The 25,781-nt window shown below is 42.9% G+C and overlaps 1 protein-coding gene across 1 annotated transcript in view; it reads right to left on the reverse strand.

The window, feature by feature from the left end:
• Window positions 1-25,416, reverse strand: part of LOC111981628 (phosphatidylinositol-3,5-bisphosphate 3-phosphatase MTMR4-like) — a 93,798-nt gene extending 68,382 nt beyond the window's left edge. The window contains 2 exon segments of the mRNA XM_024012998.3: window positions 54-143; window positions 24,746-25,416. Of these exon segments, the coding sequence (XP_023868766.1) occupies window positions 54-143; window positions 24,746-24,790 (135 nt within the window). The 5' untranslated portion in view covers window positions 24,791-25,416.
• Window positions 25,417-25,781: the final 365 nt, after the last annotated feature.

The following is a 25,781-nucleotide window of genomic DNA, read 5'->3' on the forward strand; positions in this document are numbered from 1 at the left end:
TGTGTGTGTGTCAGTGTGCGCACACGCGCCTGTGTGTGTTCTCAGTCACCCACCTGGAGGCTGTCGTCCTCCTTGACCAGCTCTTTCGGAGGGAACAAGTCCTTGGCCTGGATATACTCCAGATTGGGGGGTCCTTCTTCACCCTGGAGGACAGAGATGAACACAGGCTGGTCAGACATCTCAGTTCTTAACATACAACATACAAATAGTAACATTAACATTACTTCATCAGATCAAAAAGAAAGCACAAGAACAGGGGCTTCAATCAATCATCAGCCACCCAGGAAAAGGTCAATAAAAGCAACTTCCTTTACAGGAGCCTACAGGGGCACTGTCCTGTTTTTCTGAAATGGTAGACAAGAGCTGCCATTAACATTGCCTGCAAAGAGCCGGCGTCAAACACCATACAACACACTCACTTCTCTGAAAAAGGGAGTTCTCACAGGTCAGTTTGAAGTTGGAACTTTCAGTCAGGCAATTATTTATTATTATAAGTGACCTGTGTTTTTTGGGGGAGGACATGACAGAGAGTGTCCCCTAGACAGCTGCTGTTTATGTCTGTGCCTCCTCCCCAGCCAGCGAGACGGCATGTGCCCGTGGCAGACTGTGGCAGACAGCACTGCAGCCACAGCAGTCAACCCAGCTGTAGCCCTACACAGCAAGAACAACATACAGTTGAAGTCGGAAGTTTACATACACCTTAGCCAAATACATTTAAACTCAGTTTTTCACAATTCCTGACATTTAATCCTAGTAAAAATGCCCTGTCTTAGGTCAGTTAGGATCAACACTTTATTTTAAGAATGTGAAATGTCAGAATAATAGTTAAGAGAATGATTTTTTCAGCTTGTATTTCTTTCATCACATTCCCAGAGGGTCAGAAGTTTACATACACTCAATTAGTAATCGATAGCATTGTCTTTAAATTGTTTAACTTGGGTCAAACGTTTCAGATAGCCTTCCACAAGCTTCCCACAATAAGTTGGGTGAATTTTGGCCCATTCCTTCTGACAGACTGGTGTAACTGAGTCAGGTTTGTAGGCCTCCTTGCTCGCACACGCTTTTTCAGTTCTACCCCAATACCTTGAATTTGTTGTCCTTAAGCCATTTTGCCACAACTTTGGAATTATGCTTGGGGTCATTGTCCATTTGGAAGACCCATTTGCAACCAAGCTTTAACTTCCTGACTGATGTCTTGAGATGTTGCTTCTATATATCTATATCATCATATATATCTATATCATATATATCTATATCATTTTCCTCCCTCATGGTGCCATCCATTTTGTGAAGTGCACCAGACAATCCTGCAGCAAAGCACCCCCACAACATGATGCTGCCACCCCCGTGTTTCACGGTTGGGATGGTGTTCTTCGGCTTGCAAGCCTCCCCCCTTTCCCTCCAAACATAACAATGGTCATTATGGCCAAACAGTTCTATTTTTGTTTCATCAGACCAGAGGACATTTCTCCAAAAAGTACGATCTTTGTCCTCATGTGCAGTTGCAAACCGTAGTCTGGCTTTTTTATGGCGGTTTTGGAGCAGTGGCTTCTTCCTTGCTGAGCGGCCTTTCAGGTTATGGTCGATATAGGACTCATTTTACTGTGTTTACTATAGATGCTTTTGTACCTGTTTCCTCCAGCATCTTCACAAGGTCCTTTGCAGTTGTTCTGGGATTAATCTGCACTTTTCCCACCAAAGCACGTTCATCTCTAGGAGACAGAACGTGTCTCCTTCCTGAGCAGTATGACGGCTGCGTGGTACCATGGTGTTTATACTTGCGTACTATTGTTTGCACAGATGAACGTGGTACCTTCAGGCATTTGGAAATTGCTCCCATGGATGAACCAGACTTGTGGAGGTCTACAAATCTTTTTCTGAGGTCTTGGCTGATTTCTTTAGATTTTCCCATGATGTCAAGCAAAGAGGCACTGAGTTTGAAGGTAAGCCTTGAAATACATCCACAGGTACAACTCCAATTGACTCAAATTATGTCAATTAGCCTATCAGAAGCTTTTAAAGCCATGACATCGTTCTCTGGAATTTTCCAAGCTGTTTAAAGGCACAGTCAACTTAGTGTATGTAAACTTCTGACTCACTGGAATTGTGATACAGTGAATTACAAGTGAAATAATCTTGGAAAAATGACTTGTCTCATGCACAAAGTAGATGTCCTAACCGACTTGCCAAAACTATAGTTTGTTATCAAGAAATTTGTGGAGTGGTTGAAAAATGAGTTTTAATGACTCCAACCTAAGTGTATGTACACTTTCGACTTCAACTGTATGTGCTAATATTTCTAAAAATATGTTTTCACTTTGTCATTATGGGGAATTGTGTGTAGATAGGTGAGAAACACTACAACAATTTTATCCAAAATGTGGAATAAGTTAAGGGGTATGATTACTTTCTGAAGGCATTGTATATGGACTAGTCTATAGCACTGTATTGCTGTTTGTCTAATGTACATTGCACAGTCTTGCTTGATGTATTCATTAAGTTGTTGTCATCTTGTATCTGTACATATGCCTGCTAGTAATAATTGTCCCTCAGAGATTAATAACGTTTTTTTTATTGAATTATCATACACTACATGACCAAAAGTATGTGGACACCTGCTCGTAAAACAGATAATTCCAGAATCATTGGCATTAATTGGAGCTTCAACAGCCTCCACTCTTCTGGGAAGGCTTTCCACTAGATGTTGGAACATTACTGCGGGGATTTGCTTCCATTCAGTCAGAAGCGCATTAGTGAGGTCGGGCCCTGATGTTGGGCGAATAGGCCTGGCTCTCAGTCGGCATTCCAATTCATCCCAAAGGTGTTAGATGGGGTTGAGGACAGAGCTCTGTGCAGGCCAGTCAAGTTCTTCCACACCGATCAACAAACCATTTCTGTACGGACTTCACTTTGTGCACCGGGGCATTGTCATGCCGAAACAGGAAATGGCCTTCTCCAAACTGTTGCCATGAAGTGAAGTACAGAATCGTCTAGAATGTCATTGTATGCTGTAGCGTTAAGATTCCCCTTCACTGGAACTAAGGGGCTAGACCGAACCATTCCTCGTCCACCACACTTTACAGCACTATGCACTCGGGCAGGAAGCGTTCTCCTGGCATCCACCAAACCCAGATTCGTACATTGGCCTGTTAGATGGTGAAGCGTGATTCATCACTCCAGAGAATGTGTTTCCACTGCTCCAGAGTCCAATGGCGGTGAGCTTTACACCACTCCAGCCGACACTTGGCATTGCGCATGGTGATCTTAGGCTTGTGTGCGGCTGCTTGGCCATGGAAACCCATTTCATGAAGCTCCCGACGAACAGTTCTTGTGCTGACATTTCTTCCAGAGGCAGTTTGGAACTCGGTAGTGAGTGTTGCAACCGAGGACAGACTACTTTTACGCGCTACGCACTTCAGTGTTCCCGTTCTGTGAGCCTGTGTGGCTTACCACTTCGTGGCTGGGCTGTTATTGCCCCTAGATGTTCCCACTTCACAATAACAGCACTTACAGTTGACCGTCGCAGCTGTAGCAGGGCAGAAATTTGACTAAGTGACTTGTTGGAAAGGTGGCATCCTATGACGGGGCCAGTTTAAAGTCTGTGAGCTCTTCATTAAGGCCATTCTACTGCCAATGTTTGTTTGTGGAGATTGCATGGCTGTGTGCTAGATTTCATACACTTGTCTGCAACGGGTGTGGCTGAAATAGGGGTGTCCACATACCTTTGTATATATAGTGTACTTATTCCCTACAGATTGTAGATAAGTTGCTTAGACGGCTTATTGGAGGTGGGACTGCGGCCCACAGATGGGACAGCATGGCAGATGGCTGGGATTGTGAGGGAACAGTGAGGAGACTGGGGGAGTCAAAGGGAAGAGACCGTGACCTTGAAAGCAGGGAAGCAGCTGAGTCTTGACAATCTCAGAGCTTCGTAAAAGAGCCAACCAATTAGACAAAGGGTTTGGGGTTTCAACAATTATCATGTGATTTGCATATTTCAGATAATACCTTCAAATGAGCAGGAGTCGAAAAACCAATGTATATGACTACAGGTCTTATTGCACAAATGCACATTTCTAGGGAAATCTTTCCCTTTGAAAATGTTACTCTTAAAAAGACTAGAACAAAAACACAAGCGTACTCTACCGTGTGCAACCCTCTCTAGGGCAAGTCTTTTTTAATATTTGCTTACACAGCAATCTACATATATGCCCTAATTCAGCAATACCTAATCTTATTCTACAACTATAGGCTATATGCTACACCACAGTACCACTTGAGTCTTGTACTGGGCCATTTATGAGGAAATTATGAATTACATTTTTCAAGACCCTGATTGATACCTCAGAGGGAAGAAACAAACAAGCTTTTACACTTGTTAAACAACAATTCTTTGAGGACCAACTAACAATTTCAATATAGATTATTAGATGCGTGTCAACTGTTGAACTCCTTTAGGAAAACACAAGGCACATCCTAGATAAAAAACTAGCTTGGAAACTGAAGCATCAAGCAATAATGCTCACTATGCTATTGCCCAGTCTCCTTCCACTGAGGAGAAACAGGGGAAGCAGCAGGAGGATACAGATATAACCCCCTCTTCCCTCCCTCCCTCCTCCCTCCATCCCGGCTGTCTCCCCAGCAGCAGGTGCCCAGCTCCCTCCCTCCCTCCATCCATCCACTGCCTTGGCTCAGACACATGGGTCAAGATGAGAAGGCCCTCTGCGGGGTCTACAGCACCACAGACAGACCAAACACAGCAACACGAGGTCTTTACTCAATGTACTGCATGCTGGCATGTGCCTCATATCAGACGAGAATCAAATGTCAGTACTATCATGGGGCTACATCCCCTGGGACATGCCCACTAAGCCTACATCATTATCAGCCATGTGAAAGTGGGAAGCTGGTTAAAACCCCCAAAAAGTACAGGTTTTTAAACCTCTGAAATATATATATATTTTATTTTACATTTAGCTCAACATTAAATTCACTTCACCAATCAGTGCTGATAGAGCAGCTTGCCATGGGGCGGTTTAAGCAATTTAATTTGTATAGGAAAGCTGTTAAAAGCAGATTTTACTTTGCCGTAAACAGCATGGTTTAATCATAATGAAAGACAAACACACGCGTCATTGTCCTGCCAGTCACAGTGTAGGGCGTGAGATGCAACTGAATTTTTGCAGGCGAGGAGAGAGTGAGAGAGAATGGAGGAAGCTTTCCTTGAAGCGCTAGCCATCTTGTTATGAAATGCATTATCTGAATTAGGCCCACAGAATTATACTTACGGAGGAGCGGCTTCTATGGAGGAACTTTGAATGTATTTGAAATTCTGAGTTCTAGCTAGCTAGCTAACAAGCGTGTGCGTGAAGAGCAGCACTAAAATTAAAAAACACATTTTTGTAGTTAATAAATCCAATGCGAAACGTGATAACATAGTATCCTTAACTAACATTGAAAAAGTGAATCTATTCTTTTAAACATCTCTCACTAACTTCTGAATCATGCTTGTAACGTCAGGCTACAGCTATGCTTCAGAGGGGAAGGGCAGGTAGCCTACACACACATCCGCTGGCAGGCAGACACTGGAATAAATTTGAGTAACAAAGTGAGGGCTTTGCATAGGTGCTTTATTGTGATTTTTGTGGGCCTGAAAAAAAATGCCTGGAACATAAAGAAATGCTATTAACCGATTCCCATGCTTTTAAAAATAACGATTCTGTTCCTGAACAGTATATATCACTTTCGTTTTCAATTCTGTTCGTCAAATCATTTTGTTTTTCACCTACCCTGTGCCATCAAACTGAACCTGTCCACTTCAAACAACTACAAGAAACAGAGGGGATGACAGGCACTAGGTGTCAACACCTGTCACATTGATTTGACATGTGTAAACAGAGGAGGAAAAAATAGGTTCTCCCTTGACTTTGGTTTGAGGATGGCACGGGAATGTGAGGTGCAGCATAGAAAGCGTGAGCATTAACATTTAAACTGGAGTGCTGACATATGTGTTCCCCACCCAATCCGAGTAACTCCGACAGACGTATCTGCCTTGGCAGTAGCCATAGGCCGAGGGTCAGCCCAGTTCCTCAAAAGAGTCTCAAAGAGTTACTGCAACCCTGACAACCTTGGCTCAGACATTCTCTAACAATAGCCAGAAAATTATAGCACGACTCAATTATCATTTCAATTGTAAATTGACTGCATCTCATTCTCTGAAATGTTTCATTTTGCCTAAGGCATAAAGAGAGAGAAAGAGAGCACTCGGGCCTAGATGTTGGCATTTCCCTGGTGGTTTTTCTTTCTGCCACCTGTGCCTTGCAACAGCGAGGCAACACAACAAAGCCAGTCTGGCCACTAACTGAGCCAAGAAGTGTGGGGTGGATAGACTGAGGATGGAAGCGAAATGTGTGATTGGGAGTTGGCTAGAAGGCAAAATGGTGGAGAGTGTGTCTTGGAGCAGGTTGAGTGCAGCTGCAGCCATCAAGACTATCCCATCAACGGGACCTGAAGAACTGTAATATCCTATGTTTCTCTGAGTTGTGGCTAAACAACAATATCTATATCTACACTGCCCTCTCCCACCTGGACAAGAGTAACACTTACGTGAGAATGCTACTCATTCACTATAGTTCAGCTGTCAACACCATAGTGCCCTCCAAGTTCATCACTAAGCTCAGGACCCTGGGACTGAACACCTCCCCCTACAACTGGATCCTGGGCTTCCTGACAGGCCGCCACCAGGTGATGAGGGCAGGCAACAACACATCCGCCATGGTTACCTTCAACACGGGGGCCCCTCAGGGGTGTGTGCTTAGTCTCCTCCTGTACTCCCTGTTCACCCACGACTGCATGCGGGTGAACAGGCTTCATGACTTCAACATTAGCATTACGTTTGCTGACGATACGATGATGGTTTGCCTGATCACCGACGACGATGACTATAGGGAGGTGGTTAGTGACCTGGCAGTGTGGTGCCAGGACAACAACAACCTCTCCCTCAACGTCAGCAAGACAAAGGAGCTGATTGTGGACTACAGGAAATAGATGCCCACATCCACATCGATAGGGCTGTAGTCGAGCAGGTCGAAAGCTTCAAGTTCCTCAGTTTCCACATCACTAAGGAATGATCATTATCCACACATACCAACACAGTCATGAAGAAGGCACGACAACACCTATTCCCTCTCAGGCGGCTGAAAAGATTTGGCATAGGCCCTCAGATCCTCAAAAGGTTCTACAACTGCACCATTTAGAGCATCTTGACTGGCTGCATCACCGCTTGGTATGGCAACTACTTGGCATCTGACCGCAAGGCGCTACAGAGGGTAGTGTGTACGGCCCAAGCCGAGCTCCTTGCCATCCAGGACCTAGCTACCCCGACCATCTGCATAGATGCTTTTTGCACTAACTCTTGACTCATCACTTACACTGCGGCTAGGGCTGTGGCGGTCACGAAATTTCATCAGCTGGTGATTGTCAAGTAAATAACTGTCAGTATCAGGGCCTCCCGAGTGGTTCAGCGGTCTAATGCACTGCATCGCAGTGCTAGCTGTGTTACTACAGATTCTGGTTCGATCCCAGGCTGTGTCACAGCCGGCCACAACCGGGAGATCCATGAGGCGGCGCACAATTGGCCCAGCGTTGTCAGGGTTAGGGGAGGGTTTGGACGGCCGGGATGTCCTTGTCCCATCGTGCTCTAGCCACCCCTTTGAGGCGGGCCATGTATATGCACGCTGACAGGGTCACCAGGTGTACGGTGTTTCCTCCGACACATTGGTGCGGCTAGCTTCCGGGTTAAGCGAGCATTGTGTCAAGAACCAGTGCGGCTTGGTGGCTTGTGTTTCGGAGGATGCACGGCTCTCGACCTTCGCCTCTCCAATGTCCGTACAGGAGTTGCAGCGATGGGACAAGACTGTATCTACCAATTGGATACCACGAAATTGGGGAGAAAAAGGGGTAAAAAAAAAAGAAATAATAAAACTGTCGGCGTTATGGTTATTGACTGTTAATTAGCATAAACACATTTAGCTTCCACACATAGCCGACAAGCCACTGAACATCTACTTTTTTTAAAGTCGAATAAATCCATGTAATGGAGCCTACACCTTCACAATAAATCCATTATTTATTTTAGACAGGTCTAAAGAAACATAATGTGAAGAAAATGTAGTCTATTTCAGAAGAAAAGAATAGTATACTCTGAGTTGTCCTTATTTTAGGTCCTGATCTGGCTATACCATATGGCTGTGGGCTACACTAGTTCATTTAGTGTAGCCTGTGTTCTGTAGTTGCGGATCAGACCTGCACAACGGTCAGGGCAAATGTTGGACCATTCCTCTTTACAAAACTGCTTCAGTTCAGCAATATTCCTGGGATGTCTGGTGTGAACTGCTCTCTTGAGGTCCTGCCACAGCATCTCAATCAGGTTGAGGTCAGGAATCTGACTGGGCCACTCCAGAAGGTCTATTTTCTTCTTTTGAAGCCATTCTGTTGTTAATTTACTTCTGTGTTTTGGGTCGTTGTCCTGTTGCATCACCCAACTTCTGTTGAACTTCAATTGGCGGACAGATAGCCTAACATTCTCCTGCAAAATGTCTTGATAAACTTGGGAATTCATTTTCCCGTCGATGATAGCAAGCTGTCCAGGCCCTGAGGTAGCAAAGCAGCCCCAAACCATGATGCTCCCTCCACCATACTTTACAGTAGGGATGAGGTTTTGATGTTGGTGTGCTTTGCCTTTTTTTCTCCACACATAGCGTTTGTGTGTTCCTTCCAAACAACTCAACTGTAGTTTCATCTGTCCACAGAATATTTTGCCAGTAGCGCTGTGGAATATCCATGTGCACTTTTGCAAACTTGCATTGGCTTCTTCTGTGGTGTCCTCTCATGAAAACCATTCTTGTTTAGTGTTTTTTTTACGTATCGTAGACTTGTCAACAGAGTTGTTGGCATGTTCCAGAGATTTCTGTAAGTCTTTAGCTGACACTCTAGGATTCTTCTTAACCTCATTGAGCATTCTGCGATGTGCTCGTGCAGTCATCTTTGCAGGACGGCCACTCCTAGGGAGAGTAGCAACAGTGCTGAACTTTCTCAATTTATAGACAATTTATCTTACCGTGGACTGATGAACATCAAGGCTATTAGAGATACTTTTGTAACCCTTTCCAGCTTTATGCAAGTTAACAATTCTAAATCTTAGGTCTTCTGAGATCTATTTTGTTTGAGGCATGGTTCACATCAGGCAATGCTTCTTGTGAATAGCAAACTCAAATTATGTGAGTGTTTTTTTAGGGCAAGGCAGCTCTAACCAACATCTCCAATCTCATCTCATTGATTGGACTCCAGGTTAGCGGACTCCAGGTTAGCTGACTCCTGACTCCAGTTAGCTTTTGGAGAAGTCATTAGCCTAGGAGTTCACATACTTTTTCCAAACTACACTGTGAATGTTTAAATGATGCATTCAATATAAACAATAAAAATACAATCATTTGTGTGTTATTAGTTTAAGCACACTGTTTGTATATTGTTGTGACTTAGATGAAGATCAGATCAAATTTGATGACTAATTTATGCAGAAATCCATGTAATTCCAAAGGGTTCACATACTTTTCTTGCCACTGTACTTGCATGTGTGGCTTTAATTCATACTTAATTTTTTTTGTCTATTTTCTATTATTATCTATATTACTATTCACTGCATTGTTGGGAACGAGCTCTCAATGTAAGAATTTCACTGTACTGTTTTACACAGGTTGTGTCCTATGCACGTGGCGAATAACCTTTAAACTTGAAACTATTTGGGAGTCTGGACCGGCGAGGTATCATGTTACAAAAGGTGTGCGTTGCAAAAAGAAAAATCAGACTCCACCCAAGCACATGTAGATCTACGCACGTGAAGCTTGTAGACACATTTAGAATAGAAAAGTACTTCATTGTTGTTCTCACACTTTCAGGTGTCTTTCTTACACTTTCAGTTGTCTGTCTTACGCTTCTAATAGTTTACCAAATCAAGGATGATGTGGCGTGTGAGGTTAATGTGATTAGCTGATACATTACAGTGTTAAACAAATCAAAATATATTTTATATTTGAGATTCTTCAAAGTAGTCACCCATTGCCTTGATGACAGCTTAGCACACTCTTGGCATTCTCTCAACCAGCTTCATCTGGAATGCTTTTCCAACAGTCTTGAAGGAGTTCCCGCATACACTACAGTTCAAAAGTTTGGTGTCACTTTGAAATGTCCTTGTTTTTGAAAGAAAAGCAATTTTTTTTGTCTATTAAAATAACATCAAATTAATCAGAAATACAGTGTAGACATTGTTAATGTTGTAAAGTCTCCTCTGAACAGTTGATGTTGAGATGTGTCTGTTACTTAAAATCTGTGAAGCATTTATTTGGGCTGCAATCTGAAGTGCAGTTAACTCTAATGAACTTCTCCTCAGCAGCAGAGGTAACTATGGGTCTTCCTTTCCTGTGGCAGTCTTCATGTGACCCAGTTTCATCCTAGCGCTTGATGGTTTTTGTGACTACTTTCAAAGTTCTTGATATTTTCCGTATTGACTGACCTTCATGTCTTAAAGTAATGATGGACTGTCATTTCTCTTTGCTTATTTGAGCTGTTCTTGCCATAATATGGACTTGGTCTTTTACCAAATAGAGCTATCTTTTGTGTACCATGTCACCACACATCTGATTGGATCAAACGCATTAAAAAGGAAAGAAATTCCACAAATGAACTTTAAACAAGGCACATCTGTTAATTAAAATGCATTCCAGGTGACTACCTCATGAAGCTGGTTGATAGAATGACAAGAGTGTGCAAAGCTATCATCAAAGCAAAGGGTAGTTACTTCAAGGATCTGAAATATAAAATATATTTTGATTTGTTAAACACTTTTTTGGTTATTACATGATTCCATATGTGTCATTTCATAGTTTTGATGTCTTCACTATTATTATACAATGTAAAAAAGAGTAAAACATTTTTTTTACTGGTACTGCACATACATACACTACATTCGGAAAGTATTCAGACCCCTTAACATTTTCCAAATGTTGTTATGTTACAGCCTTATACCTGTCTCTTATACACATCTAGATGTGTATAAGAGACATTGGGTATGATGCTACAAGCTTGGCACACCTGTATTTGTAGAGTTTCTCCCATTTATCTCTGAAGATCCTCTCAAGCTCTATCAAGTTAGTTGCTGCACAACTATTTTCAGGTCTCTCGATATTCAAGTCCGGGCTCTGGCTGGGCCACTCACGGACATTCAGAGACTTGTCCCGAAGCAACTCCTGCATTGTCTTGGCTATGTGCTTAGGGTCGTTGTCCTGTTGGAAGGTGAACCTTCGCCCCCAGTCTGAGGTCCTTAGCGCTCTGGAGCAGGTTTTAATCAAGGATCTCTCAGTATATACAGTTGAAGTCGGAAATTTACATACACTTAGGTTGGAGTCATTAAAACTTGTTTTTCAACCACTCCACAAATTTCTTGTTAACAAACTATAGTTTTGGCAAGTCGGTTAGGACATCTACTTTGTGCATGACACAAGTCATTTTTCCAGCAATTGTTTACAGACAGATTATTTCACTTATATTTCACTGTATCACAATTCCAGTGGGTCAGAAGTTTACATACACTAAGTTGACTGTGCCTTTAAACAGCTTGGAAAATACCAGAAAATGAGATCATGGCTTTAGAAGCTTCTGATAGGCTTACTGACATAATTTGAGTCAATTGGAGGTGTACCTGTGGATGTATTTCTTTGCTTGACATCATGGGAAAATCTAAAGAAATCAGATAAGACCTCAGAAAAAAGATTGTAGACCTCCACAAGTCTGGTTCATCTTTGGGAGCAATTTCCAAACGCCTGAAGGTACCACTTTCATCTGTACAAACAATAGTACGCAAGTATAAACACATTGGGACCACGCAGCCATTATACCGCTCAGGAAGGAGACGTGTTCTGTCTCCTAGAGATGAATGTACTTTGAGGCGAAAAGTGCAAATCAATCCCAGAACAACAGCAAAGGACCTTGTGAAGATGCTGGAGGAAACAGGTACAAAAGTATCTATATCCACAGTAAAACAAGTCCTATATCGACATAACCTGAAATGCCGCTCAGCAAGGAAGAAGCCACTGCTCCAAAACCGCCATAGAAAAAGCCAGACTATGGTTTGCAACTGCACAGAGTAGGTTCTCTGAATGACGTTGACTTTAGTGCATCGTTGGTAGTTCCAAAGATATCCGAATATAAGTTAATAAATATTTCAAAAACCCAAAACATAACTATTTTTGGAGTTATAGGTAACTAGAAATGACTACAACTAAGTTATAAGGCTTTGACCACACTGTGTTATTACTTTGGTGAGTAAAAACTCCTGCTTCCTACCCTTTAATTAATATTACACTATAAACCCATCACAGTGCATAACAGAATTTGAGTCCAGTCCAGACACTGCCACTAACAAACCTGGGGGTGAGTCCGAGATGGAACCCTTTCCCCTGTTGTGCACTAATTTTGACCAGGGCTATCAGGGAATAAGGTGTCATTTTAGATGCAGACAAGGGTTTTAATTTGTCGCTTGGTGTTTTGATGCTCAACGGCTTAACGGACGAGCCACACTTTCCAAATTAAGAATGCAGAGAGCCAGGAGAGGCAGAGCTTCAAAATACTGTTCCTGGCAGGCCCAGACCCCGACAGAAACCCTGGTTAAAAGGCGTTAAATAGGACTGTGAGGACTAGGAGCAGAGACAAAGGAAAGAAAGAGAGCAGAAGCAATAGGAGTGAGAGTGCTGAGAGGCTGGCAGACAGAGGGTGGGCACAGGAAAGTCAGAGGCTCAGATTATTCAGAGCAGATTGTGGTACAAGCAACTGCGCTCTTTTTCAATCATCTTGTCCTCTCCGCATCTCCTCTCCTTCATTTCCGTGCACTGATCTGAAAGAACAGACCAGGTCAAAGCCAGCCTAATGATGAGYTTCCATCATATTTTCACCTGTCAAGTCTTCCATTAATACAGTGCAGATGAAGCGACCTGCAGACACCCAGCTGAACTCCTGATGACCTCCAACAGGTCATAGCAGAGCTTCAGAATAGCAAAAAGAGAAGAAAAAAAACACTTAGCAGCTTGACGCAGGAGGTAAACAAAAGTCTGCCAATGTATTTCTTATTAGTCTCTCTCCCGCCCCATCCATTTGATGGTAGTCCACTTCCAGATAAAATAAGACAGACAGACAGAGAGGACAGAAAGAAAGGGCAGAAAGGACAGAGAACGAGAGAGCGCGAGGCAGGCAGAGAGAGACGTTCTACTCTGTCCCTGCAGGCGAAGCCAGGAAGATAGAGAACAGCCCGAGCTGTGCTGCTGCGACAGACAAGCCAACTACGCGTTTTTGCTTCGTCACTGCTGTTCTGAAAGCCTGCCTGCCTGCGCCCCCTTCCCCCCTCTAACAATCACAGAGTCAGAAAAAAGAACACGAGAACAAGCTGCAGCTTAACGTCTCAGCTCTCTTTTTCCATCCACCTCTCCTTCCCTCTTTCCCTTTTCCATCCTCCCCAGTCCCAACACATCATATCTGGGCTTATTATAACAATTACTTATTTTTTCACCTTATCTTCCTCAGCTGTGATACTGTAAATCTGTTCTTCTGAGGGGCTCCTCAGTGCTTAGCCTCTGACACAGTTCAGCTTAAGGCCACTAGTAGTGAATGGGGTTGTTACAGCTGGTCTTTTTAATTAACTAAAAACAATGGCGTTCTAATCCTTTTGTAAAAAGCTCCGCGAGTCGAGTGACAGACTCCCTTTCCAGGGAATACTGTACTGTAAGTATAGATAGAAAATTAATGTGATAGACTACTGAAGGAGAAAAAGAGAGGGAACATGTAGAATAGAAAAGAGTTGGGTGACTGGAGGTATTCAGACACAGAAAGACAAAGGAAAGGCGGCATATGAACATTTACTTCAATCATGAATAAGTCTGACTGAGTCTGGTTGCTATGGAAATGAAAATCACCCTTTTTCCGAGATAAATCCCATTCCTAGTTTCTCACCCATTCTTCCTCGTTACTCATCGTTAGACCGATGCTATTCACCTAATCTGACTAGGGATTTGTGCCTGGACTATAATTCTCTGGATAATTTACAGAACCCCTGTATTAGTACTGTGAGTGTTCCGTACTGCATTTTATAAAAAGAGAGACACTGTATCTATCTCTATGAGATGGACATCCTCTGGGTTTTGAAGGTTATATGACAAGTGACTACAGTACAGGCCCATCCAGCCTGTTCCAGTGCAACAGTAGAGCTCTGCTCACAAGCACCGAGGCAGAAACATCCACTATGCACATGGCCTTCAATGTCCACCACTTCACCCAATACTAACTAAAGCACTAGGTCTAGTCACAGGCACATCTCCAACAGGATTGCAAGGGTTAAAAAAAAGGGAAAAAGATTGACTAGAGAAACAGAGCGATGTACTCGGAGGGGGGGGGGGGCATAAGTGAGGCCGCCCTGCGGGCACCCTGACAAAACTACCCACCCCCCGTTCTATTGGCGAACGTACAGTCACTTGAGAACAAACAAACTGTCGTGGCTGAAGGACACTTATTTTTCTATGCCTTTTTCTGACTGGTTTTTCTATGCATCGGCAGAACAGAACGGCAGCGTTGGTTAAACTCAATGGGGGAGGTGTGTGTCTATTTGATAACAACTGCTGGTGCGCAATCTCTAATATTATTGTCTCGAGGTTCTGCTCTCCTGAGATAGAACTAGAGGTCGACCGATTATGATTTTCCAACGCCGATATCGATTATTGGAGGACCAAAAAAAGCGGACGATTTAAATATATATATACAGTGGGGAGAACAAGTATTTGATCCACTGACGATTTTGCAGGTTTTCCTACTTACAAAGCATGTAAAGGTCTGTAATTTTTTATCATAGGTACACTTCAACTGTGAGAGACGGAATCTAAAATAAAAATCCAGAAAATCACATTGTATGATTTTTAAGTAATTAATTAGCATTTTATTGAATCAATAGATGGCATCATGACAGAGGAAAAAGATGTGAATATATTGAAGCAACATCTCAAGACATCAGTCAGGAAGTTAAAGCTTGGTCGCAAATGCATCTTCCAAATGGACAATGACCCCAAGCATACTTCCAAAGTTGTGGCAAATTGGCTTAAGGATAACAAAGTCAAGGTATTGGAGTGGCCATCACAAAGCGCTGACATCAATCCTATAGAAAATTTGTAGGCAGAACTGAAAAAGCATGTGCGAGCAAGGAGGCCTACAAATCTGACTCAGTTACACCAGCTCTGTCAGGAGGAATGGGCCAAAATTCACCCAACTTATTGTGGTTAGCTTGTGGAAGGCTACCCAAAACGTTTGACCCAAGTTAAACAATTTAAAGGCAATGCTACCAAATACTAATTGAGTGTATGTAAACTTCTGACCCACTGGGAATGTGATGAAAGAAATACAAGCTGAAATAAATCATTCTCTCAACTATTATTCTGATATTTCACATTCTTAAAATAAAGTGGAGATCCTAACTGACATAAGACAGGGAATTTTTACGGGGATTAAATGTCAGGAATTGTGAAAAACTGAATTTAAATGTATTTGGCTAAGGTGTATGTAAACTTCTGACTTCAACTGTATGTGCCATGTAAAAAAAGCTAACGTTTAAGTTCCTTGCTCAGAACATATGAAAGCTGGTGGTTCATTTTTCCCAGTTCTTCAATATTCCCAGTTAAGAAGTTTTAGGTTATAGTTATTATAGGAATGATGACGCGTCAACTATTTCTCTGTATACCATTTGTATTTCATATACCTTTGGCTATTGGATGTTCTAATAGGCACTCTAATCTCAGGAGTTGATAGGCATAAACAGCTTTGTGTTTCAAGCATTGCTAAGAGCTGCTGGCAAACGCAGTAAAGTTTGAATGAATGCTTACGAGCGTGCTGCCACCGCTCAGTCAGACTGCTCTATCAAATATCAAATCATAGACTTAATAATAATATAATAAACACAGAAATACGAGCCTTTGGTCATTAATATGGTCAAATCCGGAAACTATAATTTCGAAAACAAATGTTTATTCTTTCAGTGAAACACGGAACCGTTCCGTATTTCATCGAACGGGTGGCAACCCTAAGTCTAAATATTGCGTTTACATTGCACAACCTTCAATGTTATGTCATAATTATGTACAATTCTGGCAAATTAGTTTGCAACGAGCCAGGCAGCCCAAACTGTTGCATATACCCTGACTCTGCGTACAATGAACGCAAGAGAAGTGACATAATTTCCCTAGTTAACATTGCCTGCTAACATTAATTTATTTTAACTAAATATGCAGGTTTAAAAAAATATTCTTCTGTGTATTGATTTTAAGAAAGGCATTGATGTTTATGGTAAGGTACATTCGTGCAACGATTGTGCTTTTTTCGCGAATTAGTTTTTGTTAAATCATCCCCCGTTTGCAGAGGTAGGCAGTGATTCGATGATAAAGTAACAGGCACCGGATTGATTATATGCAATGCAGGACAAGCTAGTTAAATTAGTAATATCATCAACCATGTGTAGTTAACTTCTTCGGGCTAGGGGGCAGTATTCGGAAGTTTGGATGAATGAGGTGCCCAAAGTAAACTGCCTGTTAGGCCTGCTCAGGCCCAGAAGCTAGGATATGCATATAAGTGGTAGTATTGGATAGAAAACATTGTAATGTTTCCAAAACTGTTAAAATAATGTCTGTGAGTATAACAGAACTGATATGGCAGGCGAAAACCCGAGGATATCCATCCAGAATTTGTTTTTTTCAGCTCACCCTTGATTACTATGGCTGTCAATGGGAATATAAAAGGAATAACTCCCAGATTGCAGTTCCTAGGGCTTCCACTAGATGACAACAGTCTTTAGAAAGAGTTTCAGGCTGTTTTTTTTTTTTATTGCTAGAATTTGTAGTTTTAGTAAGTGGCTCCCATTTTCTCTGTAGTGTTTGTTGCGCGTTCCGGTGAGTGCGGGTACTTCGTTATTTATCTCCGGTACTTGCCGTCTTAAATTTGATCGTTTATTTACATATTAGGGTACCTGAGGATTGATTAGGAACGTTGCTTGATATGTTTGGAAGAAGTTTATTGGTAACTTACGGGATTCATTTGTATGCATTTTGAACGAGGGAAACCGGTGGATTATTGAGTCTAGGGCGCCAATGAAACTGACTTTTTTGGGATATAAAGAAGGACTTTATTGAACAAAAGGACCATTTGTTATGTAGCTGGGACCCTTGTGATTGCAACCAGATGAAGATCTTCAAAGGTCAATGATTTACCTTATCGCTATTTCTGACTTTCGTGACGCCTCTGCTTGGTTGGAAAATGTATGTAATGCTTTTGTGTGCGGGGCACTTTTCCTCAGATAATCGCATTGCGTGCTGTCGCAGTAAAGCCTTTTTGAAATCTGATAACGTGGCTGGATTAACAAGACGTTAAGCTTTTAAATGATGTATGACACTTGTATTTTCATGAATGTTTAATGTTACGATTTCTGTAATTTGAATTTCGCACTCTGCAATTTCACCGGATGTTGTCAAGGTGAGACGCTAGCGTCCCAATTAAGTTTTAACTAGTGATTATGTGAAGATTGATTGTTTTTTATAAGATAAGTTTAATACTAGCTAGCAACTTACCTTGGCTCCTTGCTGCACTTACGTAACAGGTGGTCAGCCTGCCACGCAGTTTCCTCCTGCAATGCAATGTAATCGGCCATAATCGGCGTGTAAAAATGTCGATTACGGATTGTTATGAAAACTTGAAATCGGCCATGCCGATTAATCGGTCGACCTCTAGTTAGAATACCTCATGATAAGCTGTAGACCATACTATTTACCAAGAGAGTTTTCATTTATATTTTTCGTAGCATTCTATCGACCACCACACATCGATACTGGCACCAAGACCGCACTCAACAAGCTATATATAAGCAAACAAGAAAATACACATCCAGAGGCGGTGCTCCTAGTGACTGGTGATTTTAATGCAGGGAAACTGAAATCAGTCTTACCTCATTTCTACCAGCATGCCACCTGTGCCAAAAAAAATCTAGTTCACCTTTAGTCCACACACAGAAACGCATACAAAGCCTTCCCTTTCCCTCCATTTGGCAAATCTGACCATCACTACCTACTCATTCCATGGTTTTTCTTTATTTTCGACATTGTAGAATAATAGTGAAGACATCAAAACTATGAAATAACACATGAAATCATGTAGCAACCAAAAAAGTGTTAAACAAATCAAAATAGATTTTATAATTGAGATTCTTCAAAGTAGCCACCCATTGCTTTGCACACTCCTGGACATTTTTTTTACTGAATCCATTTTAGAATACAGCTGCAATGTAACAAGATGTGGAAAAAGTCAAGGGGTCTGAAAACTTTCCGAATGCATTGTACAGTCATGGCCAAAAGTTTTGAGAATGACACAAATATGAATTTTCACAGTCTGCTGCCTCAGTTTGTATGATGGCAATATGCATATAATCCAGAATGTTATGAAGAGTGATCAGATGAATTGCAATTAATTGTCCCTCAAAGTCCCTCTTTGCCATGCAAATTAACTGAATCCTCAAAAAACATTTCCACTGCATTTCAGCCCTGCCACAAAAGGACCAGCTGACACCATGTCAGTGATTCTCTCGTTAACACAGATGTGAGTGTTGACGAGGACAAGGCTTGAGATCACTCTGTCATGCTGATTGAGTTCGAATAACAGACTGGAAGCTTCAAAAGGTGGGTGGTGCTTGAAATCATTGTTCTTCCTCTGTCAATCATGGTTACCTGAAAGGAAACACGTGCCATCATCATTGCTTTGCACAAAAAGGGCCTCACAGGCAAGTATATTGCTGCCAGTAAAAATCAACCATTTATCGGATCATCAAGAACTTCAAGGAGAGCGGTTCAAATGTTGTGAAGAAGGCTTCAGGGCGCCCAAGAAAGTCCAGCAAGCGCCAGGACCGTCTCCTAAAGTTGATTCAGCTGCGGGATCGGGGCACCACCAGTACGGAGCTTGCTCAGGAATGGCAGCAGGCAGGTGTAAGTGCATCTGCACGCACAGTGAGGCGAAGATTTTTGGAGGATGGCCTGGTGTCAATAAGGGCAGCACAGAAGCCACATCTCTCCAGGAAAAACATCAGGGACAGACTGATATTCTGCAAAAGGTACAGGGATTGGACTGCTGAGGACTGGGGTAAAGTCATTTTCTCTGATGAATCCCCTTTCCGATTGTTTGGGGCATCCGGAAAAAAGCTTGTCCAGAGAAGACAAGGTGAGCGCTACCCTCAGTCCTGTGTCATGCCAACAGTAAAGCATCCTGAGACCATTCATGTGAGGGGTTGCTTCTCAGCCAAGGGAGTGGGCTCACTCACATTTTGCCTAAGAACACAGCCATGAATAAAGAATGGTACCAACACATCCTCCGAGAGCAACTTCTCCCAACCATCCAGGAACAGTTTGGTGATGAACAATGCCTTTTCCAGCATGATGGAGCACCTCAAAAGTGATAACTACGTGGCTCGGGGAACAAAACATTGATATTTTGGGTCCATGGCCAGGAAACTCCCCAGACCTTAATCCCATTGAGAACTTGTGGTCAATCCTCAAGAGGCGGGTTTTACAAACAAAAACTCACAAATTCTGACAAACTCCAAGCATTGATTATGCAAGAATGGGCTGCCATCAGTCAGGATGTGGCCCAGAAGTTAATTGATAGCATGCCAGGGCAGATTGCAGAGGTCTTGAAAAAGAAGGGTCAACACTGCAAATATTGACTCTTTGCATCAACTTCATGTAATTGTCAATAAAAGCCTTTGACACTTATGAAATGCTTATAATTATACTTCACTATTCCATAGTAACATCTGACAAAAATATCTAAAGACACTGAAGCAGCAAACTTTGTGAACATTAATATTTGTGTCATTCTCAAAACTTTTGGCCATGACTGTACATGTACACACAAGCACTGACACACACAGGCAGAAATGTGCATTGATTACCAAATTTCACACTAAATTGTTTTGGTTCATTTTCCCCCTTAGTTCAGTTCGTTTGGACTGGTGTGAACAATATCCACACTCAGGAGCGCAATAAACAACGCACCTTGGTTCGCTCAAAAATTGTTGTCTCGGTCCGATTCTTTTCGTACGGTGGTCTAGTTCGCTGCAGGTGAGAACGCAGTCTGGACCAAAAAAAATCTGGACCAAACAAAATAAAATATCCACTGGCGTGCAGTAGAACTATTATTTGGTTGTTTGACGGCGAGCATTTGCTTAAATGCATGCAGTAGCGTACCATAACTTGATATATCTGACACATTATGAGTAGCAGCGCATTCATGAGCGCATCCGATGCAGATTAGGGGAGGTAGGGGCTATAGCCTACAAGGTATTATAGGCTACTGAATATAGCCTATTCACGTTGCGGTTAGAGTGGCATTTGTGCCGTTTCCTACCGCACGTTGTTTGAAGATCAAAGTTAAAGTAATAACGTTTGGGAAACACAAGTTAAGCTGATTGTTAATCAAAGAGCATTTTCCTCCAATAAACAAATTACTTGCATGAACACGTGATTTTGTTTAGGCATTTTAGTTTGTTGGACAATGTGAAACCAACTGTACCAAATAACAAAAATACTGTACAATGTAACAAATAATCGAACTCTGATTCGAACTATAGCTCAGAACTATATGTGAAAACACCCTTATTCTGTTAAAACATGTTAAAATCATGGGGCACTGTCAGCAGATAATCCATCCATCAGATCAGCTACAGGGAGAGTGCAGTGACCTCAGAGGGAATGCAGACATTCTGCTACCTGTGACCTCACGGATCAACAGGGAGAAAGCACATGGAATGAAAATTCAATTTTAAATTCCTTGACCTCAGGTCACGTGGCCAGCGCTACTTTTTATAGCTGGAACTGAATGTGCAGAAACTGAGGAAGCCTAAACTAAGAAATAATACAGGGAATGATGAAGTGCCTTTGAGCCTCTAATAGGACGGTGTGATGGAGCGAGAGATGGAGAGCGGTGGTGAGACTCAGGGCACCACTCATCACACGGCCCATCTGCTGCCAGGCTCTGATTGGGGACTAACCCACTAGGTACCATGCAGTCAGGGTGCCACTTGATCTGCGAGTCCTTCCAGGTTCCAGTGTTGATGGAGCAACAGGCCAGAGGCAGAGAGACAGTACCTCCCCATTTCAAAACGTTTGCCAGGCTCTCATAGGGCTCACCCACTATTATAGTAACCTAGGTGCCATGCCAATCAGGTTGCCACTTGATATATGAGCCCTCCCAGGTGCCAGAGTGGCTGATGCAGGCCAGGGGCAAAGAGAAAGAGATGCACCACCTCCCCCAGAAGCCCTTGGCTCCAATTGCACTCCACCTGATTCACTTAGCCAGCACAGAGAGGAGAGAGGGCTATAATGGTGTCTGAGTTACGGAAACAATTACAATTGCTTTTTATGGCTCAATTTACTGACGGAAATATATTTGCAGAAGAAACAAACATGATAGTCAGAGGGAGAGGAGGAGAGATGAAAGATAGAAGGGGGGAATGGAGCATTTGACTTCAGTTAAGAGCTTTTGAATTAATTTTCTGGAGTTTGCCAAAATAAATGTAAGACAAGCTAGCATGTGAGTGCTAGAAATTCAACTATGGAAGTTATATTATTTAGCTGTGCCAAAAGCAAAGACTAGTGCAAGCTTGGGACATTATAAAAAACGTTCAGTTTCGAGCCTCCTTCAAAAGTGAAACAACAAGGGAGTCTTGATACTAAATTATACAGACAGTGACTGGTGCAGCCATGAGAACAGCCAATTCAGCTGAATCACTGACAGTAAAAACACAACACAGCCAAGTGAGGGGTCCACACAGAGTTAATATATCCAGCCGTGCTCAACCTGCCAGGCCACATGACTGCACATGAAGGTGTGTGTGACAAAGTTGACATTTTGTCTACACCCTGTAGAATTCAATTATGTATATATACACTAGATGACAGTCAGTGGCCGTTGTTTTGAAGCCACAGACTCCATTTTAGTACTCCCCACCATTGTAAAAAAAGATTTTGGAAGCTAAAGAAATGCATTTATGAATTACTACATGAGTTCTTGAAGTGATTATTATATTACAGAATATTAATGCAGGGATGGGCAATAAAAAAAAAACAGTGGTGGGCCCTAAAAGCAATTTGCGGGCCAGAAAAGGGGAAGTTATTTGAAAATATACAGTGCCATTTGAAAGTATTCAGACCCCTTGACCTTTACACATTGTTACGTTACAACCTTATTCTAAAATGGATTAAATTGTTTTTTCCCCACCTCAATCTACACACTATACCCCATAATGACAAAGCAAAAACTGTTTTTTAGAAATGTTTGCTAATTTATCAAATCAAATAAATAATAAAATATCACATTTACATGGGTATTTAGACCCTTTACACAGTACTTTGTTTCCAGTCAGTTTCCAGTCTTCTCGGGTATGACGCTACAAGCTTGGCACACCTGTATTTGGGGAGTTTCTCCCATTCTTCTTTGCAGATCCTCTCAAGCTGTCAGGTTGGATGGGGAGCGTTGCTGCACAGCTATTTTCAGGGCTCTCCAGAGATATTCGATAGGGTTCAAGTCCAGGCACAGGCTGGGCCACTCAAGGTCATTCAGAGACATGTCCCGAAGCTACTCCTGAGTTGCCTTGGCTGTGTGCTTAGGATTGTTGTCTTGTTGGAAGGTGAAACTTCACCCCARTCTGAAGTCCTGAGCGCTCTGGAGCAGGTTTTAATCAAGGATCTCTCAGTACTTTGCTCAGTTCATCTTTCCCTCGATCCTGACTAGTCCCGCAGTCCCTGCCACTGAAAAACATCTCCACAGAATGATGATGCCACCACCATGCTTCACCATAAGAATTGTGCCATGTTTCCTCCAGACGTGACGCTTGGCATTCAGGCCAAAGAGTTCAATCCTGGTTTCATCAGAGGAGAGAATCTTGTTTCTCATGGTCTGGGAGTCTTTAGGTGCCTTTTGGCAAACTCCAAGCGGGCTGTCATGTGCCTTTTACTGAGGAGTGGCTTCTGTCTGGCCACTCTACAATAAAGGCCTGATTGGTGGAGTGCTGCAGAGATGGTTGTCCTTCTGGAAGGTTCTCCCATCTCCACAGAGGAACTCTGGAGCTCTGTCAGTGAGACCATCGGGTTCTTGGTCACCTCCGTGACCAAGGCCCTTCTCCCCTGATTGCTCAGTTTGGCTGGGCGGCCAACTCTAGAAAGAGTCTTGGTGGCTCCAAACTTCTTCCATTTGAGAATGGCCACTGTGGCCACTGTGTTCTTGGGGACCTTCAACGCTGCAGAAATGTTTTGGTACCCTTCCCCAGATCTGTGCCTCGACACAATCCTGTCTCGGAGCTCTACTGACAATTAATTCAACCTCATGGCTTGGTTTTTGCTCTGATATGCACTGTCAACCGTGGGACCTTACACAGACAGGTGCGTGCCTTCCAAATCATGTGCAACCAATTTAGTTTACCACAGGTGGGTTCCAATCAAGTTGTAGAAACATCTCAAGGATGATCAACGGAAACAGGATGCACCTGAGCTCAAATGCGAGTCTCATTGCAAAGTTTCTGAATATTTATATTAATAACGTATTTCTGTATTTTATTTTTTATAAATTAGCAAAAATGTCTAAAAACCTGTTTTCACTTTGTCATTATGGCGTATTGTGTGTAGATTTATGAGGGTAAAATGTATTTAATCCATTTTCATATAAGGCTGTAACGTAACAAAATGTGGAAAAGGGGAAAGGGGTCTGAATACTTTCTGAATACACTGTACTCAGATGCAAAAACATTTATGTCCAATGTTTCGACAGACAAGCTGTCTTCATCAGGGTATAATGACAAACACTGCGGGATGACTCATTTATATAGTGTCAAAAGACACACAGGTGTCTGTAATCATGGCCGGGTGTGACCTGATATCATTGGTTAATTCTCATATATTAAAATAGCATACAAAAAACATAAATGGATAGCGTAAGATCATAGATACAATTTGGCTACATAAGCCTACAAATATTTACAATAGCAAAATCAAAATAATCACAAGAATGGCTTCAGATTAGTAGTCTCCACTCTTTTCAATGGCCTATGCCATTGGTTGCATTTAAAACAGATTTCATTGATCTCAGTATGTCAGTGACAGAGTAGTCTGTTATTTTGGTAATTTTTGTGGTATTAAAAAAAGTGTGTTCTTCACAATGCATGTTCCTTCTCTGACCATAGTCTGGTCTATTTCGGGCCTGTCTCTCCCTCGCTCCCTGCCGCTACCCATCTTAATTTGCTCTGTCCTCGATTAGAACAGAAAAGAGAGAACCGGAACACCAACAGACTCACAGCCACAAATTGACCTTCCCACATACTGTACATCAACAGAGGATGTAATTAATTTAGTATTTTCATTACGGTCGCCATTGGTTCCTTAGCAGCTGGGCAGCGCTAAGGTGCGCCGACCACTACCCCACCTCCATCCCCCGCTGACTGAAAGGCGCACACACAGCGCAGGAAAGGGAGAGGCACGGCGCGTTCAAAACACACACAATACAGATAGACACTTGCGCGCGCACACACACACACACACACAGACACAGAAGAGAATTTGAAAAAGGGGCCACTTACAAAGCAGTTGAGCACAGAGCAGGAGACCCTTGCTGCCAGGCTCATGACGAGAAGAGGAAGCAGGACTGTGCCCCTGAGACACACAGCCTACAGAGAAGCAGTAGCAGCAGGAAGAAGGGAGAGCCACGGGCCGGCATTACCATCCTCACCACTCCTACTCCCTCCACACCTATCCGCCTCCGTCTTACCCCCACACTGCCCCAGGAGGTGCTATACACCCCCACCCTTAGTCCTCCCCCCCTCCCCGAGTGAGGGGGATGAAAACCGAGAGAGGGAGTGCTGGTGCCTGGAAAGCCCCCCTGTTGCTCAGACCAAGTTGGGAGGAAGCGGATGATAGTCCATAAGAACACACAGAGTCCACTGAAATAGCCCACAAAGAGGAGGATGAAGGACAAGAAAGGGAGAGCAGGTGAACATACTAGACGTGAGTGGAAAAATGAGAGAAAGAAACAGAGAGCAGGAATTGCCTGATGCTAAGCTCCACCCTCAGCACACCATGCGCATCTCCACCCTCTCACCCAATCACGTGCTCTTGCTTCACTCTCTCTCGCCATCACATCCTCCCTACCTACCCCTTCCCTGTTCACCCTTCACCGAGATACATCTCCTCGTACGCAGTCAGGCAGCCTCCTCAGCAACGCGTCAGAGCAGCATAGACCGTACCACACCACTGCTGGATGCTACAGCCAGCACATCACGCATCTATCTCATGCACCACACTGCAACGCAGAATATGCATGGGTAGAGATACACACACGCACAAATAAACGATCAGAACATGTCTTCACAAGGCTATATTTAACACCTCACACTAGTGGTTGTTTTTCACAAGGGTTTGTTTCTTACATCGACACCTCTGCATCAGAAGGCACACACACACTGGGGAGGATGGGGTCTCTCGCTGAAACAGTATCAAGCCGACTGACAGTGTGGTACGGTAGGTTGGAGCAGAACATGGAGGGAGGAGTGGAAGAGGAGTGAGCCTATGCAGAGAGCTCCAGTGACAGCATTCTACAGCAGCGCTGCCCCCTCCTTG

This window comes from Salvelinus sp. IW2-2015, linkage group LG20 (assembly GCF_002910315.2).
Source record: "Salvelinus sp. IW2-2015 linkage group LG20, ASM291031v2, whole genome shotgun sequence".
Classification (NCBI taxonomy): domain Eukaryota; kingdom Metazoa; phylum Chordata; class Actinopteri; order Salmoniformes; family Salmonidae; genus Salvelinus; species Salvelinus sp. IW2-2015.